Genomic DNA, 18379 nt, shown 5'->3' with positions numbered 1-18379 from the left:
GTATATCTGTATATTTATGTAAATGATGTTATGAAATGACTGAACTTTTATGTTAGGAGAATGAAACAAGTATTTCCAACTGTATAAGTACATATGATGTAAAGACAGTTATTTTCGGTTATATGAAGAATGGATATTTTTTTGTAAACACTAATGCATGCTATCCACACATTGATATTAACTTGATCACCCTTACTAAGAAGTGTCTCACCCCAATATACAAATCATCTTTTTAGGAAATAACAGGTATCATGCTTAGTAGCGTCAAGGGGGGGAGGGGGTGGGAGTTAGAATAGTCTTTTTGTAAAGATTTGTATGATCTCAGGTGTATGTAAGTTATGTTGTAAGTTAATGGATATGTATTATGGTTGTATGGACCAAACTAGTTGTCTAGTTTTGGATCAGATTGTAATATGGATGTTTGGGAGCTTATATGTATGAAAGAACTTAGAACTCTGGTAATGTATGTTTGGTGAATGTTTCATTACTTTCGCTGCATCTATGTTTAATAATTATGGTATCAAGTACACAGACATCACTAAAGTAGTACCCCGAGCCCATGCGGCAGGACGGGGCGTTACAGGTGGTATCAAAGACTAGGTTTGCTAGATTCTACAGACTTGTCAGTGATGATTACTAGAGTTTAGGTTTAGATGAGTTAAGAATAAGAATGGGTAAGTTAAATTGGGTTTTAGTCTATAAGCTTAGGGATAGTGATCTTTTGACGATCTTTTATGTTTTTCCTAGAGTGACGATTTCAGGAAAATCACGGTAAATCCATCGATGGTTTCATTTCTAGGTAGAGGGACTGGAGCTCAAAAACTTAGGTTGGGAATGATAGGTTAGAAAAGTAGGTACGTAGTGTTAGTGTCATGAGTAAGGACCAGTACCTTGGCAGTTTTGTAGCAATAAGGTATAAGTGATCTCTTTAAACTGCAAATTTGTATGTTTTAGCTATTAGTCATTCCATACTTGCATCTACCTTGATAAATGTGGAATTTCTAAGTCGGTTTCTATCCTATCTTCAGGATGGAACCCAAGGGAAAGGAGGTTATGTGTGGAGGGGACAATCATGTGGATGCCTCCAACGAAGATGACGTTTAGGCCTCGGCTATGTTGCGTAGTATAGCACGCCAGGCTAGGAAGGAAATTCGGAGGGATTCTCGGGAACAGGGTTAGCTAGCAGCTGATAGAGGCTGCACTTTCCAGCAGTTTTCTCGGACGAACCAGCTAGCATTCTCTGGAGGACCAAACCCGATTGTGGTGGAAGACTGGATTCAGGAGATAGAGGAACTATTAGGGGTGTTGGAATGCACAAAGGAGTAGAAGGTTCGGTTTGCTGCCTTCAAACTAGTGGGAGAGGCAAAGAGATGGTGGAGATTGGCTAAATTGGTAGAGGAACAACAACTAGAGTATGCATCTATTACCTTGAGCCATTTTAGGGAAGTCTTCTTCAGCAGATACTTCCCTGTTGCCACTAGAAAGGCAAAGGCAGAGGAATTCCTGCATCTAACGAAGGGATCCTTGTTGGTGCAGTAATATATGGCCAGATTTGTGGAGCTATCCCGATTCACTCCACATATGGTCCCGGATGAGTCAAAGAAGGCTCGGATGTTTGGGAGAGGGCTGAGATAGGCAATACGCACGTAGGTGGCAGCGTTATTGGTTCAGAGCTTTACTGAACTTGTGAACAGAGAAATGACGGTGGAGGCCAGTATTCAAGAAGGGGAGAGAGAGGCGAACCAAAAGAAGAGGCCCTTGTCTCATGGGTCTCAGTCTAGCTCTAGCCAGAGTACGTGGAAGCGACCCAATAATTTTATGGTTCAGCGGCAGGAGACAAGATCTTGAGCCTTTCAGGGGAGTTCTCAGAGTGCCACTTGTCCCAGATGCCATAAAAATCAATAGGGCGAGTGTAGTGCTGGAACAATTGTCTACCATCGGTGTGGTGTAGGGTATCAGGTGTGGGACTATCACGCGACACTGAAGTACCCACCTTAACAGCAGCAGTCTAGGAGGGGGAATTTGGCACCCCAAGGTGGTCATCAGGGGAATATTGCCCAAGCACGGGTGTACTCTATGACGCTAGGTGACGCCGAGCACACAGGAGACGTAGTTATAGGTATTATTTATGTGCTTTTCCATAAACTGTTGTACTTTTTGATTCAGGTGCAACCCACTCGTTTATATCAAAGGGGTTTGTTAAAGTATGTGAGATAGAGACTCAGCCGTTAGGAGTTGAGTTAAGTGTGGCCACGCCAACAGGGTCGGTTATTGTATGCAATAAGGTAGTTAGAAACTACCCAGTGGAGATTCAGGGGAGAAGGCTGCTTGCTAGTCTAATCGCATTCGATATGCATGGATTTGATGTTATACTAGGGATGGATTGGCTAGCATCCAACTACGCAAGCATAGACTGTGCTATATGCCACCCTTTAAGTAAAAATCGGCTACTTATTTTATTAATTACCCTCACTTGTGGCGGAAGAATACCGTGGTTACATTCAGGGTTCTGGGAGATTACAAGTATATACATAAAAGAAAATTCTCCCAAAACCAACAACACTATCTATTCTATAATCTAATATACATTCATACTTTAATTACTGTGCACTGAAATAAGTAATACTGATTTTCTCTTAATTATCACTCCTGACTACTACTGATCCCCACCAAACAACTGTAGGTACTTATGTCGTATCTCCTCTTCTAACTCCCACAAGGCCTCCTCCACTGCATGATTCCTCCACAAGACTTTTATTAATGGAATTTTCTTGGTGCGCAACTCTTGTTCTTTTCTATCTAAGATCTGCATTGGTGTCTCCTCATTTGCTAGTGTATCACTAAACTCTATCTTCTCATAACTGATTACGTGCGAGGGATCTGAGACGTATTTCCTTAGCATGGAAACATGGAATACGTCGTGTATTCTGGATAGAGCTGGTGGCAAAGTTAGTCTGTAGGCAACTAAACTCATTCTCTTAAGTACCTCAAATGGGCCAATAAACCTAGAGCTTAGCTTACCCTTCTTCCCAAACCTTATAGCTCATTTCAGTGGTGCTACCTTAAAAAACACATGGTCTTTCACATCAAATTCCAATTCCCGAGGGCGAGTATCTGCGTAGCTTTTCTACTGACTCTAAGTTGCCCTGATTCGATCTTTAATTAGTCATACTTTATCATACGCCTACTGCACCAATTCGGGTCCCAAAACTCGTATTTCACCCATTTCATCCTAGTATAGTGTAGAACGGCACCTCCTACCATATAATGCCTCGTAAGGTGCCATCTCGATGCTGGCCTGGTAGCTGTTATTATACACGAACTCAACTAGTGGTATATACTGAGTCCAACTACTCCCAAAATCTAGCATACACGCTCGTAGCATATCCTCAAATATCTGGATTGTCCTCTTTGTTTGCCCATCAGTCTGAGGATGAAAAGTTGTGCTGAATGATAACTGAGACCCCAAAGCCTCTTGTAAGCTCCTCGAAAATCATGATGTAAAATGTGGATCACGATAAGAAACTATGGATACTAGCACTCCATGGGGTCAAATTATCTCCTGGATGTATATCTTTGCTAGTTTGTTCATAGAATAACTGACTTTAATAGATAGGAAGTGGGCAGTCTTCATCAGCTGGTCTACAATTACCCAAATGGCGTTCTATCCATGCAGCACTGGATGCAAACCTATGACAAAATCCACAGATATATGGTCCCACTTCCACTCGAGAATGTGGAGTGACTGCAATTGTCCTTCCGGCCTCTAGTGCTCAGCCTTCACCTGCTAGCATGTCAAATACTACTCCACGAATTCAACTATCTCCCTCTTCATGCCGCTCCACCAAAATGATTCCCAAAGATCCTAATACATTTTAGTACTACTAGGATGAACTGTGTACAAGGATCTATGTGCCTCCTCTAAAATAGCCTTCTTAATCTCAGCATCTGTAGGCACGCACAATCTGGTACGGAACCTCAGGGCTCTATCCTTTGAAATACTGAACTCCTCCCCTCGTCCATCCTGTACTTTCTTTATTAGTTCTACCAATTCTGTGTCATTCTTCTGGACAATTTTAATTCTTTCTTGCAAAGTAGGATATATCACTAGGTTGGCAATGAATGTATGATGATCACCCTCTATCAGCTCCACGCCTAACCTCTCCAAATCCATCTGAATAAGATACTGAATCTCCACTGTTGATATCACTGCTCCTGCTGCTTTTCGGCTCAGTGCATTAGCCACCACGTTTGCTTTTCTTAGGTGGTAACTAATGGTGCAATCATATTCCTTAATGAGCTCTAGTCACCTTCCTTGCCTCATATTCAATTCCTTTTGAGTGAAAAAATACTTCAAACTTTTATGATTAGTGAAGATTTCGCATTTCCCACCATAAAAATAATGCCTCCATATTTTTAGAGCATACACTACTACAGCTAACTCTAGATCGTGCACAGGGTAGTTCTTTTCATACTCTTTAAGCTACCAAGATGCATAGACAATAACCCTCTTGTGCTGCATCAACACACATCCAAGTCCCCTTAATGATGCATCATTGTATATAACAAATTTATCTTCTTCTGATGGAATAAACAATACCTATGCAGTGACCAACCGTTGCTTCAACTCCTAGAAGCTCTGCTCACACTTATCGGTCCATTCAAACCTCACATTCTTCCTTGTAAGTCGTGTCAGTGGACTTGATAATCTGGAGAATTCATCCACAAAACATTGGTAGTACCCTACCAAACCTAGGAAGCTTCTAACCTCCTGAACATTCCTCGGTTTCACCCAACTCACAACTGCTTTTATTTTACTCAGGTCAACTGATATGCCGTCCCCAGAGATCACATGCCAGAGGAAAGTAACCTGCTTCAACTAGAATTCATATTTCTTGAATTTTGCATATAATTTCTTCTCCCTTAACATATGCAATACTAGCCTCAGATGAACCTCGTGCTCTTCAAAACTCTTCAAGTAGACCAATATATCATCAATAAATATCACAGTAAACTGGTCTAAGTACTGATGGAATACCCGATTCATTAAATCCATAAACATTTCCGATGCATTAGTTAATACAAATAGCATTACCAAGAATTCATAGTGCCTATATCTGGTTCGGAAGCTGTCTTTGAAATATCCTCTGCTCTAACTTTCACCTGATGCTATCTCAACCAAAGATCAATTTTGGAGTAGACTTGGGTCCTCTGGAGCAAATCAAATAAATCATCAATTATGGGAAGATGATATTTATTCTTAACTTTCAATTTGTTTATTTTCCTATAATCAATACACATACTCATGGTCCCATCTTTCTTTTTCACGAACAGGACTGGTGCTCCCCAAGGTGACACACTAGGTCTGATAAACTCTTTATCTAACAACTCTTACAACTAGTCTTTCAATTCTTTCAGTTCAACTACGGCCATTCTGCAGGGCGTTTTTTATATTGGTGCTAACCCTAGTAGTAAATCGACTGCAAATTCTATCTCTCGATCTGGTGGTAAACCAGGTAATTCTTCTAAAAACATATCTGGAAACTCTCTAACCATCGGAATATCAGTAAGCTTTAATTCTCCCTCTAGTGCCTCCTTTACATAAGCTACATACCCTTGAAAACCACCCTGAAGCAGCTTCCTTACTTGAATAGCCGACACTAATTGTGGCAGGGCGCGCACATGTGATCTCACAAATTTGAATTCCTACTCACCTAGGGGGGTCTGAACACTTCTTTCTGATGACAATCAATGATGGCGTAATTAACTACCAGCCAGTCCATACCCAATATCATGTCGAACCCCTGTAGATGTAATACCACAAGATCAGCTGGTAACACTTTCTCCTGAATGTCCACTGGAAAGTTTTTATATACCCTCCTACGCCTCACTGTTGACCCAGTCAACGTGGCTACTGATAGCTCAACATCTAACAGTTGTGCCTCAACCCCATATATTTTAGCATATCCCAACGGCACAAAAAAAATGGAAGGCACTTGTGTTAAACAAAACAACAACTTTATATGGTAAAGCAGTAAGTGTACCTGTAACAATATCTCCGGCAGCCTCAACGTCTCCCGGCGTCAGCGCATAAACCCTCACCAAAGTTGTGTTCCTTTGCTGGCCGCCACCTCTAGGTGCCTAATAATGTCTCCAGAACTATCTAGGGGCTGGTGCACTATTTGGTGGCTAGTGACACTCTCGTATTATGTGTTCGGGCCTACCACATCTATAGCAAACATTGTTTTCCCAACCGGCATGCACCCGCATGTCTCCTACCGCATATAGGGCAAATAGTGTATGCCTGCTTGCCCTGGTGCCCATGATCTCCTCTCTCCTGTCTCTGAGCCCTGCCATATCTATCTCCTCTCCAAGGGCCCCGGCTGTACCTTACCTAGAAACCTGGAGGCGTAGGTCTCTTTCTCTAACTTGGTGCTCCAACATCTTTCTGCTCACTCTCCTCTATTACTGTGGCCCTGTCCACAAGTTCAGAGAAATCCTGCAACTTTAGAACTGCCACCTATTTATAAATTTCCCACCTCAAGACCCTCTCAAACAGTCTCGCCTTTTTCACCTTATGTGGGACGATGTAGGTAGCAAAGCATGATAGCTCAACAAACTTCGCCACATATTACTGAACCGTGAGATTTCCCTAAGTCAAATTCAGAAATTCCACTACCTTAGCTTCTCTGATGGTAGCAGGAAAATATCTATCGAAGAACACCTCCCTAAATCGACTCCAAGTCATAACCACTAGTATGGGCCTCTGCTCTTCTAAGAACCTCGTAGTCCTCCACCATCTCTCGGCCTCTCCTATAATTTTATAAGTAGCATAGAGAACCCTCTGCTCATCCGTAAAGTGGAGTATTGTTAGAATTTTCTCGATCTCCTACATCTAATTTTCAGCCACTGTAGGATCAGCTCCTCCTGAAAACGCCGAAGGATTCATTTTAGTAAACTTCTCAATGGTACAACCCTAGTCTATCGATGGGCCTCCTTGCTCCCTAGAAGTTCGCGCAATCTCAGCCATAACCTGCTGAGTCACACTATGCAAGATTGTGTCTGAATCCCCACCACCTGCACTAGAGGGGCCTGCCCCATCATCCCCACTAGCATGAGCGCTACTCCCTCCAGGGTCTATCCTGAAAAGGAAAATAAACATAATCTGAGGACCATGTGTGTATAACATAATTAACATATTTATCTAATTAAGATCTCATACTATTTATTAATCTATCGTCCTTATTCTCATTTTAAGATCTAGTTTAGTAATTGAGAAACACAACCCAACAATAGTTTACTATGACTTTCTTGAAATCGTCACTTCAGGAAAGACACAAAAACCACTATGAAAATCCTGCTTCCCGATCACGGAACAAAACCCTAAATACTCATCTTAATTCCCCAACATCGACTCACCGAATTCCTGATCTATTACTATTCTCTGGTATTATTTTCCACTGCAAACTATAGTCTACAGAACCTATCAACCTAGGCTTTAATACCAAATTGTAACGACCTGAAATTTTTAACCATTTTTTTTCCACTATTACCGTATAAAACACAACTGTGATACCCTATAAGTAAACTTCTATCATCATCACGGCCCGAAGTGGGTACCGTGGTAACCTGTGCATTTCTTGTATATCATCTATGCAGAAGGAAAACATAAATATCCAAAACATAATCCCAAAATACATAATACCAGAGTACTACAAACTCACCTATATTTATATATACAAACATATACATCAATTCCCAAAAATCCCAAAATACTGTGGGCTCTACTATCGGGCCCAAGACTTGCCCCAAAACTACGCCGACTCAGTTGCCTCCTCTATCTATGAGCCGGCCCTGCACGCCTCTCTGGGTTACCTAAAATATTTATAATGCTGGGATAAGACACCTCTCAGTAAGGAGAAAACATGTTATTACCAGTGTGTGTCATATGAGTATGTACATAAAATTATAACCTTTAATTAAAACTGTAAAGAGGATATCGTGTGAAAAGTATCAGTATAACAATCAACATTTATGCCATTTAAAATACATTATTTCTTGGGTTATCTATTTAATCATAGTTCTATCTATAATAAGTAATCTCTGTTTTCTATGAATGCTATAATACATACATAACTCTGAAAATCTCCCCTGGATGGCTATATGTCATAATTTAACCCCTTATAACTGGGTTATGCGGCTCGTAGGTGAGGCTAGACACTAGTTGTCCCTCCAATGTTAGCTTAACTGTGTGCATCTGTATATGCTTCTAGCACAAAAGACCCTACTACACCTAGTCCGGACGCCAAGGAGTCCTCTACTCTACCTGTGGCACAATCGGTTGCACCATACTCTATCTGAGAAGTATGGTTGCACTGTCTATACTGTATAGCTATGGTATCATACTCTGTAAACTGTTTTGTTCCATCAAGGCCTAATACTATATATTACTATTTCTATATAAGATCTAACTATTTTACCATGATTCTATATCATTTGTGTTAACAACAATGCTGTAAATCTTTGTAATTCTGTATAATCTGTATTGTTATATAATCTGTATGTTTTACAATATGTATTGTATGTCATGGTTTTATGCTCTATGTATCATGGTTGTATAAAACATTCTGTATAATCATGGTACTGTAAAGCATTCTGTATAATCATGGTGCTATAAAACTCTGTATAAACATGTTTATATAAAATACTGTATTACATAGTTCTGTATAATGTTGTATAAATATAGTTCTGTAAAATACTGTATATTGCAATTTTGTATAACCATGTAAACTGTAATTCTATAAAAATGCTGTATAGCCATAATTCTTGTAAATAAAAGTGTATAAATTGTACTTCATAACGCTGTAAAAAAAACTACATAATCATAAGTCTGTAAATCTATAAAAAATTTTGTAAATATTCCAGTATTTTTCTCATGCCACACAATTAAATAAAATTCTATAAATATAAATTGTAGTACTGTATAATTTCCATGCTTTATTAGTTTAAAACCATACTTTATAACTCATATTCAAATACTGGGCTATACTGATAAAATCTCTAAATTATTTGGCATAACATATTTCCCCTTACCTAGCTATCCGGGTTCTATTTATTGTTTCCTTATCTCACACCTACGACGTTCGTAATTTCAATACCCAAAAATTATACATACATATCCCCCAGTCAGTCAACTGAATTTTCTAGAATGATTTTCATACTCACATTTCCTAAATTTATAAACTATTTATTACCTTACCTAAGTTCCTAAAAACACCCATTAAAAATTCTTAGCCTGCCTATTGTGTATATACCAACCCTGAATTTTACAAAATCTCAATTTCTTAATTTAACCTCATAAATACATTCACATCTAGGCTTATACCTTAAATAAATTAATAATCAATCCAAATATTATTCAAATAACACCTTTACCTCAGTTTTGGGATGGTGCCCCAGAGTTCCCAAATTGAAATTCTACTCTACCTAAATTGTAGAAAATATTTCCAGGAATCCTGTGGTGGTTCCTGATTGTCAAAAGGAGGCTAATTGGAGCAGAAATTGTAGAGAGAAGTAAAAGGGTTCGTAGGGTTTCTTGAGAGAGAGAGAAGTATTTAATTTGATTTTCAAATGAGCTCTCGATATTTTATACTTTCAGCATTGCTAACAAAAACCGTCGACGGTTTTCCTGACTTCATAGAAAATCATCGCAGATTTTCTATTAACCAGCCCCGGAATTTACCGGTTTACCTTTACCCAGCCGTGGTTAAATCCCAAAACCGTCGTAGGTTTTTTGGCTCCTTTAGATAACCGTTGCCGATTTTTTCCTGCTCCGATCAAAAATCTATTTTTCTCATTTTAGGAATTGCATGATCTGATAAATTTTTTTTGTTATCTGTATGCACTAGAATTGGATATTGGGGCTATTCTACAAGTCCCTTCAGAGCCGACTAGGCAAGTTGAGGCTAATATGAAATTGTCTACATTCCTTGACCATAAGGTTGATTCAATTAATGTCCCATACCCTCACATGACCTCCTAGATGTAGAGGTGCCTTTGTTTGATTGTATGCGTCCTAAAGGTGTTTCCATGCTAGGCGTAAGGATCCTATGCAGAAAATTAGAAAAAATCGGTCAGGTATCCTTTTTATGCTTGCATTTTATTGACAAGTGTTTGAATTTAATATTTTTTTCTTTTATTATAGGATGCAAACTCAAGTTTTGTGGAGTTCAATTTTGGAGACAGACCCAACAATCCACTAACTCACAAGGCAATTATTAAGGTAGTCCAAAGCATTTATGAGGAGCCAGCAATTTGCCATTTTGCAAGTTATTCTTTTCTAATTATTTCCTTAGTGTTTGCACATTTGAACATTTTATTGAATTGCTTTAGTTTATTAAGATGTTATGTCCACATTTTTTCAATGTGGACTAAATTTTTTCATCAACTAGTTTTTCACTAGGTTAGGTTATTGAGTTCTTATATGCATCCTCTAGTGGGAATATATCTTGTTTTATATGCAACCTTTAGTGGGATTATACTTGTTTTTGATATTGAATTTTGTTATTTTCTTTTTGTGTATATTGGACTAGGATATGACTAGATGCTGCCTTCTAGGTCTTCATCTCCATACTAATCAATACTCCAGCATCAATTTCATCCATCCTGGGTTTATATACATGGTTTTATAGATCTAAATTCATAAAATGTTGGCGCATCTCAATGTTAACCACTACATTTATCATTTGTAAGTTGCAAATGTCCAAGAATTAGAATTTTATCCATAAGATAAATGTTTGGATCCCATCGTCAACAAGGACTCTACTAGAGAGAGGAGCAAAAAATTCACTTATGCTTAGGGCTACAAACAAACCAAACATTTATTATCTTAGACAAAGTGACTATTAGAGACGGTTTATGAGAACCGTCATGGACTCATTTATTATCTAATTGGGCACATCCCAAACCCAATTTTTAAACTCAGTTTATATACGAGCGGAGTGTGAGCGCAGCCGGGCTCGACTCATTTCAGCTGATAAACGGCTTGATAATTGGCTTGAATGAACTCATTTGTTAGGCTCGTTAAGGAGTTCAATAATGAGTTCATTAATAAGCTCATTAAGTTGGCCCAATTCCAAGAGTTCAATTCTTAGCAGATCACCCAAAGAGAAAGACACAAATTTTGACCCACACGAAATAGGTGGATACAATAATTATTATTAAGTCATTTATAAAATTTCAACCCAAGTTCAAGTTCGAGCCAAAGCCTAAACCCAAACCTGCAAATTAGCAAACTCCAAGCTCAAGTACGAACCAATATTTTTAATCTCAAGCCAAGCTCCAGCCAAACTTTCTGAGCTCGAACCAAGCTGAGCTTGAGCCCGAGCTGAGCTAAGCCTACCTATGCTCTAACAAGTTTCTCATTAAACAAACTAATTTGAATAGGATCTTCAGCTTTCAAATGATATTTGCACATAGTTTGTTCATGAAACTAGTCAGACAGGTTGGCTAAAATTTTGATTAGAGAGATACAAAAATCAATTTAAAGCAACTCTGGAAATGTAGGTATGTTGATCAAATTAATAATACTACATTACCTTTTATTGGTGAATTTCTTCATTTATATCACTATGCTAGATGAACAGAAAAATGATAATAATAATAATAATAATAAGTAGGTTGGGAAACTAGTGATACAGGGCGTACCTTCCATTTTGTTTGCTGTGTTCCTACCAAAAAACTAAATTAAAGCCTATTCTTGATAGTGTAGCAAGTTTAAATTACAGCCTAGTCTTGTTCTATAACATGCATATCACAAAAGAATGTGATCAGATTTTTAGACTAAGTCCAAGGTGCTAGTCTTAATTTGTCTATATGTTCTCAATGAAATACAAAGTCACCAGACTTGGTGGTACTCGCAGTAATATATAATCAGAATAGGAATGCACTTCATTATGCATAATATTGCAAGTCTTTGGACCTTTCTACCCACATTAATATTGCCAAAAAATATATGACAATAGCAATGCACACCTATAATATTCTAACCCAGCAGTATAATTTCAACTGTATATCCATTCAAGTGTGCCCAACATAATGTAAATAATTATTGGACCCAAGAACTCATACATTTGAAAGTTTGTCAAAACAACAATTCTAAGAATATGACTAGCTACCAACTACGAAGAGGAAAACAAATAAGGTCATACAAAATTTTACCAGGCAAGAAAGCAAAAGAATTGACATATAAAACAGAGAACTGATTTCCCATTTATAAGGGAGGTGATCAGACAACCATATTTTCTAACTTGGACACCATTCTTTTGTTTTCTTAAATTGTGGTAAGAATCATCCTTGCCCTTCAAAACTCTGCAACATAATAACTTTTTTTAATGTGGAAAAAGCTACCAAACTTCAAAATGCAAAGCTAACTACTGCAAGGTATTCTTTGGTATTCAGAGTAAAACAACAATACTAACCTATATATTGTTGCCTTTTTGTTCATATTAACAGTCGAAGGAAAGGGGCAAAGTAACTCTGTAATGGGACAAAGTTTCAATTGCAGCATAAAATCCCAAATTACATTTGGCAATGGTCGTTTTTTATAAGGAAAATGAGAATGACAACTACAAGCCAAAAAGAGGTGCCCTGCAAAGGCAAATTGTCCCTCTCTACATATACCATTCCATCTTTGCAATAACCAGCCCAACCCACAAAACCAAAATTTGTTTAATTAGTATGGCAGCAACTCTCAAACATCTGTAATCTTTTTTGGTTTGGGAGCATTCTAGGAGAGTTGGCAGCCCACACCTGATAATTCGTGGTCTTGATTGAAGATGGCAGCAGCTCTCCTCTATGGTTTGTCTAATTATGGCAGCAGCCTGCTATCTGCACATTAGTTTCTTGATTGAAGACCCACCAGTGGCTCTTGACTGAAGACTTCAAAATTTTATTAAAGCTCATGATTTCTTGCATTAGAATTTCACCAACAAATTTTGTTCTCTTGATTGGAGGCCCACCAGCGCTTCTAGATTGAAGGTTTCACAAATCTTTGCTGAAGGAAAATTAGGGTTTGCGATTGATGCCAGAGAGAGAGAGAGAGAGAGAGAGAGAGAGAGAGAGAGAGAGAGAGAGAGATCTGCAAATTGCCTTTTTTCCTTTGCAAACAAAAATTTAGCCCATCAACTAAACGATGTTAAGGTCGTGCACTGAAGAGAATGGGTTAGCCAGGTTGAGTCTCCCATATCACATGTCACAATGTTAAATGGTAGGCGATGGTCCAAGTTGAAGGGCAAGTCCCCCTAATAATTTCCCAATAATGACAATGTAAAAGGTAAAACAATATTTTTATTTAATGAGCATAGGGGCTTTTATTCGTATTTTTGCCACATCTACTTTAATAGTTTTTTAAAGAATAAAGTTAGGTAAGTATTATATTAACATATGATTTTTTCTTCCAAATGATTGAATTTTGTAAGCTCATGATATCTCCTCAAGAATAATGACCATAATTAGTGATATGGTTGAGTTTTAGTACATTTTTATCTTTGGTAAGCTCCTTAACACTAAGTAGGATGTAATATCATAGTTTGTCAACTGATTTTTTATTTTGGTTACTAAGCTTAAAGATTATCTATTACATATAGTTGTAGGGTTTTCTTTTACTTTTACAACTAAAATGATTATATGATATGCTTTTGCATCGAATGTCGCTTCATCTGTTTCTTTTGTTCCCCATTTCGGATTCAAGTATTGAGTATTGAGTCCTTCCTCATTGGATGGTATACCATAAAACAAGCAAAAACCTTGCCAGTTTCAAATAGTTCTTCCACAGATAGTTGAAGTCATGAAAGAGGAAAATATAGTCACATTGATTAGTAAATTTTGTGTTATTTAAGGAGGAAATGTACAAGAGAGACTATCAAGCAAGAAGGAAATTATATGTAATTTCAGTAGCTTGCTTTCTCAGCCATTTCAACCTGTTCTTTGAGAGTGTTATCGAGTTTCTCAACAAGATCAAGAAGAAATCCATCCGAACCGTGTTTTGCTAACAAGGAAACTGCCACAGGCAGATTGTCATACAGCCCTATTGGTATGCTCACCTGCCCATTGAAACAAATTCCTAAATAAGTAAGTTAAACAAAAGTTCTACTGTGTTGTGTTAATAGAAAGAGGCACAAAAAAAAAAAAAAAAGTGTTAATAGAAAGAGAGAGAGGACCTGGCAAAATCCTGAAACCCCAGCTATAGAAAGCAAGCTAAAAGCCCTGACACGAAAGATTTCCAGTGTGGAACTCTCCATTTGTAGTTTTGGGGGAGGCCCAGGTACCGTAGGGATCGCAAGGATACCAAAGTCCTATAAAATTGTATTTTGTTAGGATCGTTACAAAGGAAAGATCAGGAAATGAACTTATGTAAGAGAAATACCATACTCTAGAGGCCACCTGTGGAGTATTGGCTTCCTAGAATGCCACTAAATGTCCCACAAAATTTTTGAAACATATAAAACTGAAGAAACCCAAATCATTCCTTACACCACAAAATTCAGCATGCTAAAAAATTGTGAAACAAATTTTCAGCTCCACCTGTGTTCGGCTATTCCAGAAAGCTTGCAAAACCCCAAAATGACAGATTTTTTCTTGCAGAACAGCAGCATGTATACTTTGTTTGAAACAATTATGGGTTCCTTCAAAATTACTACAAATTTCATATGTATTTTTCCAAGGAAATATGCCATGAATGCAGGCTTCACCTAGGAAGCAGTATGTAAATTCTTCAACCACAGATAAACAACCTTACAATCCTCACAATGAATGACTTCATCTGTCAGCAAGAACACATTTTCACCTCTGACCTCATTTTTAATATATGGAGGTGGATATTAAACAGAGGGAGTTATGTGAAATTTAGTTAAATATTAAATGTAACCAAATGCATGCACCAAAAAAGAATACATCCTGATCTATGATCGATAAGATCGACAGTTTTATTTATTTTTTTGCACAGCAGTACCTTTGACATTCCATTGCTTTCAATGTACTCATCTAAGAGGGGTATCCATAGAGATCATGGGGTTGTCCAATTTAGAAACATAAATCACCAAAATTATAAATAATCAATCCAGAATTTTTTTCAAGCATGGGGATCTTACAACTTCAAATAGCAAAAACTTCACTTTGAAACAGGTCTACAGAGAGAAAGAGACAGAGAGTACCCCAAGAAGAGCAGTAAGAGCAGCACGTAGCTCAGTCCTCACAGATTGACAAACTTCAATTTTATCATCTGTTGTCCTAATGGCTTCCCATACTCGTTCCGATAGTCCTGGACCTAAATGTGGTCCTACTGTCCTAACCCATTCACCATGGTTACTCTTGAACTCATACCTATTTTTCAAATGGTAAATAGATTCAGAAGTCAACAACTGAAGCAAGAAAAGCCCTTCCATATTACAAGATTACAAAGAATGTTGCAGAACTCATCAAGCAAAAGAAAAATTCATTCAAGGTCCAATAAAAATCGGCTCAAAAGCTGCACCTTTGGAGCAACCGCATGGCACTTGAAAGAGCTACCAAAGATGGTATATTATACACTTGATCATCATTCCCTTCACTCATGAAAGTCTTCAAACTTGGAACTTTGTCCTTAACATAGTTTCCAAGGGTCATATGCTCAACAACATGACCTGCAATATAAAAATATATTAAACGCCATTCTGTTAAAGTGAAATAAATTGATATGAATATCATATGTACTTTTGAGAGTCCAAGGTCATTAAATCTTGTGATTTTGCACTGCATAAAATTTCAAAAGCCACTGTGTTTATAACAAATTAACAATTGAAATCAATCACTTCGTTGCACATCTCCTCTGTATATCTGTCATAATCTGCCGAGATTTCACTATGCTGTGGAAAATACATTCCAGAGGGCTTCAAAGACCATGGAAAGAAAATGAGAAGCTTTGATTTCAAATGCACACCAATAGAACTTTATTAATAGCATGATAATATTTTCATTCACCTCCAAACAACTTTTCAACTGATCTAACAAGAACTTGAGTTACTCGATCAGTTGGAATGCTTAGAAGCTGGAAACAGTCTCCTGGGAGGATTATCTGACTCAGGTTGACCGGATCTAGATCAGGCAATTTCAGAAGCACGCGTCCAACTCGATTCAAGGTCACAGCATCCCTGGCAAACCATCCTGGAAGAGAAATTGGTGTCAGAAGAGCAAGTTGCCAAGTTAGAGGAATAAAAATGACTGAAGCCATCTTGATCGTTTGTTACCGACAGTATCAAAACTTTGTGCCATAGGAATAACTCCAGTTGTAGGCACAACACCATGTGAAGGCCGAAATCCAAAAATTCCACAGAATGATGCAGGGACTCTCACACTTCCTCCTGTGTCAGTACCTGCAAAAGAAAATCACCTTTTGCTTCAACTGAGAGAACATATCAGGATTCAACAGAATAAATCAAAGAATAAACCAACCTAAAGAGAAATCTACAAGCCTTGCTCCCACTGCAACAGCAGATCCACTAGATGATCCTCCAGGCACTTGATCTGGCGCACATGGATTTTTTGGTGTGCCATAGTGTATGTTTTCCCCATTTATACTGCCCAAAAATCAGTTAATTCAGTTATTTAACTTAACATAGGAAAACATGGTAAAGAGTCTTTCACATGCATTTTCAAGAAAATTTCGAAAAAAACCTATGCATGAACTGTTAGAATTAAATAATTTGAAAAATTAACAGTTATAATTGATGTCATTTCTATGCTTAAACACTACATTTGGTAGCATTAATTTGGATTTGAATGGATTTAGATAAATTCTATATAATTTTGTATTACACATTTTTAAATTCACATATAAGTCCAAATTCAAGACCTTTCCCAAGCATGGACTAAGAGCAATCTGATGTGCATAACTCATAAAATAGTTTTAGAACAACTGCAGTGATAAACTATGTTGAATAATTTGATTTTCCTGCTCATTGGCACGGGGAACAGTTCTCCCAGAAAAGAACTGCAAAAATAAATAAATAAATAAATAAAAGGGCGTCCCTAGGCTGCAAGGCTCTCTGCTTTGCTTGGGTAGGAAGAGTTTGCCACGGTACACATAACCTTAGCCCTGCTTTTTGTGCACAGAGACTATTTCCTTAAACTTGAACTAGTGACCAAACCGGTCACAAAGCAGCAACCTTACATTGATCCAAGACCCACCCTTCAAAAAATTAATAAATCAATATTCAAAAAGCTTAGCCATCTACTTAATCTATGCAAAAACTCAAATTCAATACACAATTATATGTTTTTTTTAAGAAAAAACAAAAAGAAAAAAGGTTCAGAATAATTAAGGAACCTTCAAAAAAGTTATGGACTCAAATATTTGAATCAGAAACGTTGTTAACTTGCTGTAATGCCTGTGGGATTCTCGTGATAGATTCGCCAATTCATTGGCTACAAGTTAATGTGGCAGCTAAATTTTGCAGAGAACGAATCAAGAACCACTCAATGAATATGAAAAGCTTGTCACAATCCCTATCCATATAGAAAGCTCACCAAACAAGAACTAATACCAGAAAAAAGGAATTGAACTCTAACCTGTATGCCATTTCATCCATGACAGTTTTACCAACACAAGTGGCGCCTCCTCTTAAAACGGCTAAAACGGCCGGAGCCATCGCCGTGGCCGGCGAATGAGTTCTCGCCCAGTCGGGATTCCCAAACCCAGTCACATATCCATCCACATCAAATCTGCCTCCAAATTTCACATCCAAAAACAATATTTTCTTAAAAGAGTGATACCCAATAGCTGAAATTGGGGTATGAGCTTGGAAATGCATCAAAACAAGCATGAGATACAGAACTTATACCTACCCAGAAGAGAAAAAAGAGTGATGTACAGATAAAAATCAAGAAAACAAATGAATTATTTAAGAAACAAATAATTAAAACTAAAATATGTTCTTAAAAAAACACTCTTTTGAAGGACACGTACCCAATAGCTGAAATTGGGGTATGAGTTTGGAAATGCATTAAAACAAGCATGAGAAACAGAATTCAAACGTACCCAGAAGAGAGGAAGGTTGGGGTAAAGAGGAAAATCAAGAAACAAATGATCAATTACTAAGGCCTAGAGTTGATACCGAGGAACTTACATGTCTTTGACAGCAAAAGTGAGGGCATTCAAGGGGAGTTGATGAGGAGAAGGGCATGGAAGAGGTGGAGGTAGCGTGAATTTACCCATGAAAGCTCCATAGTCCGTGTCGGTCTGCATCTCTCCTACTGCCTGCAATGCGCGCAGGCTTCTTCGCCTTTGGTTTTAAAACATGGAAGAAGACTTATCCAAAGAAAGTAATTGCTTACATTCTAATCT

The 18379-nt window shown here is 37.8% G+C and overlaps 1 protein-coding gene across 1 annotated transcript; it reads right to left on the bottom strand.

Annotated features, from left to right (window-relative positions):
* Positions 1 to 13847: 13847 nt before the first annotated feature.
* LOC131152672 (amidase 1-like) lies at positions 13848 to 18379 on the bottom strand. Its single transcript, XM_058104469.1, has 9 exons — positions 18162 to 18379; positions 17605 to 17757; positions 16489 to 16613; positions 16284 to 16409; positions 16018 to 16200; positions 15533 to 15680; positions 15213 to 15381; positions 14220 to 14354; positions 13848 to 14102 (listed from the first exon to the last, which is right to left on the bottom strand). Exons 1-9 carry the CDS (start codon positions 18278 to 18280, stop codon positions 13950 to 13952), a joined length of 1311 nt encoding a protein of 436 aa, XP_057960452.1. The 5' UTR covers positions 18281 to 18379; the 3' UTR covers positions 13848 to 13949.

This window comes from Malania oleifera, chromosome 4 (assembly GCF_029873635.1).
Source record: "Malania oleifera isolate guangnan ecotype guangnan chromosome 4, ASM2987363v1, whole genome shotgun sequence".
Classification (NCBI taxonomy): domain Eukaryota; kingdom Viridiplantae; phylum Streptophyta; class Magnoliopsida; order Santalales; family Ximeniaceae; genus Malania; species Malania oleifera.
The sequence above is the reverse complement of the archived record's forward strand: the minus strand, read 5'-3'. Positions and strand labels throughout refer to the sequence as shown.

Excerpts from the sequence above, each read along its gene's own strand:
- LOC131152672 (XM_058104469.1), bottom strand. The coding sequence starts at position 18,280 with ATGCAGACCGACACGGACTATGGAGCTTTCATGGGTAAATTCACGCTA. Across the intron at positions 17,758-18,161 it reads ACTTTTGCTGTCAAAGACAT|ATTTGATGTGGATGGATATG; the intron begins GTAAGTTCCTCG and ends ATTTGGAGGCAG. Across the intron at positions 16,410-16,488 it reads GCTTGTAGATTTCTCTTTAG|GTACTGACACAGGAGGAAGT; the intron begins GTTGGTTTATTC and ends TTTCTTTTGCAG.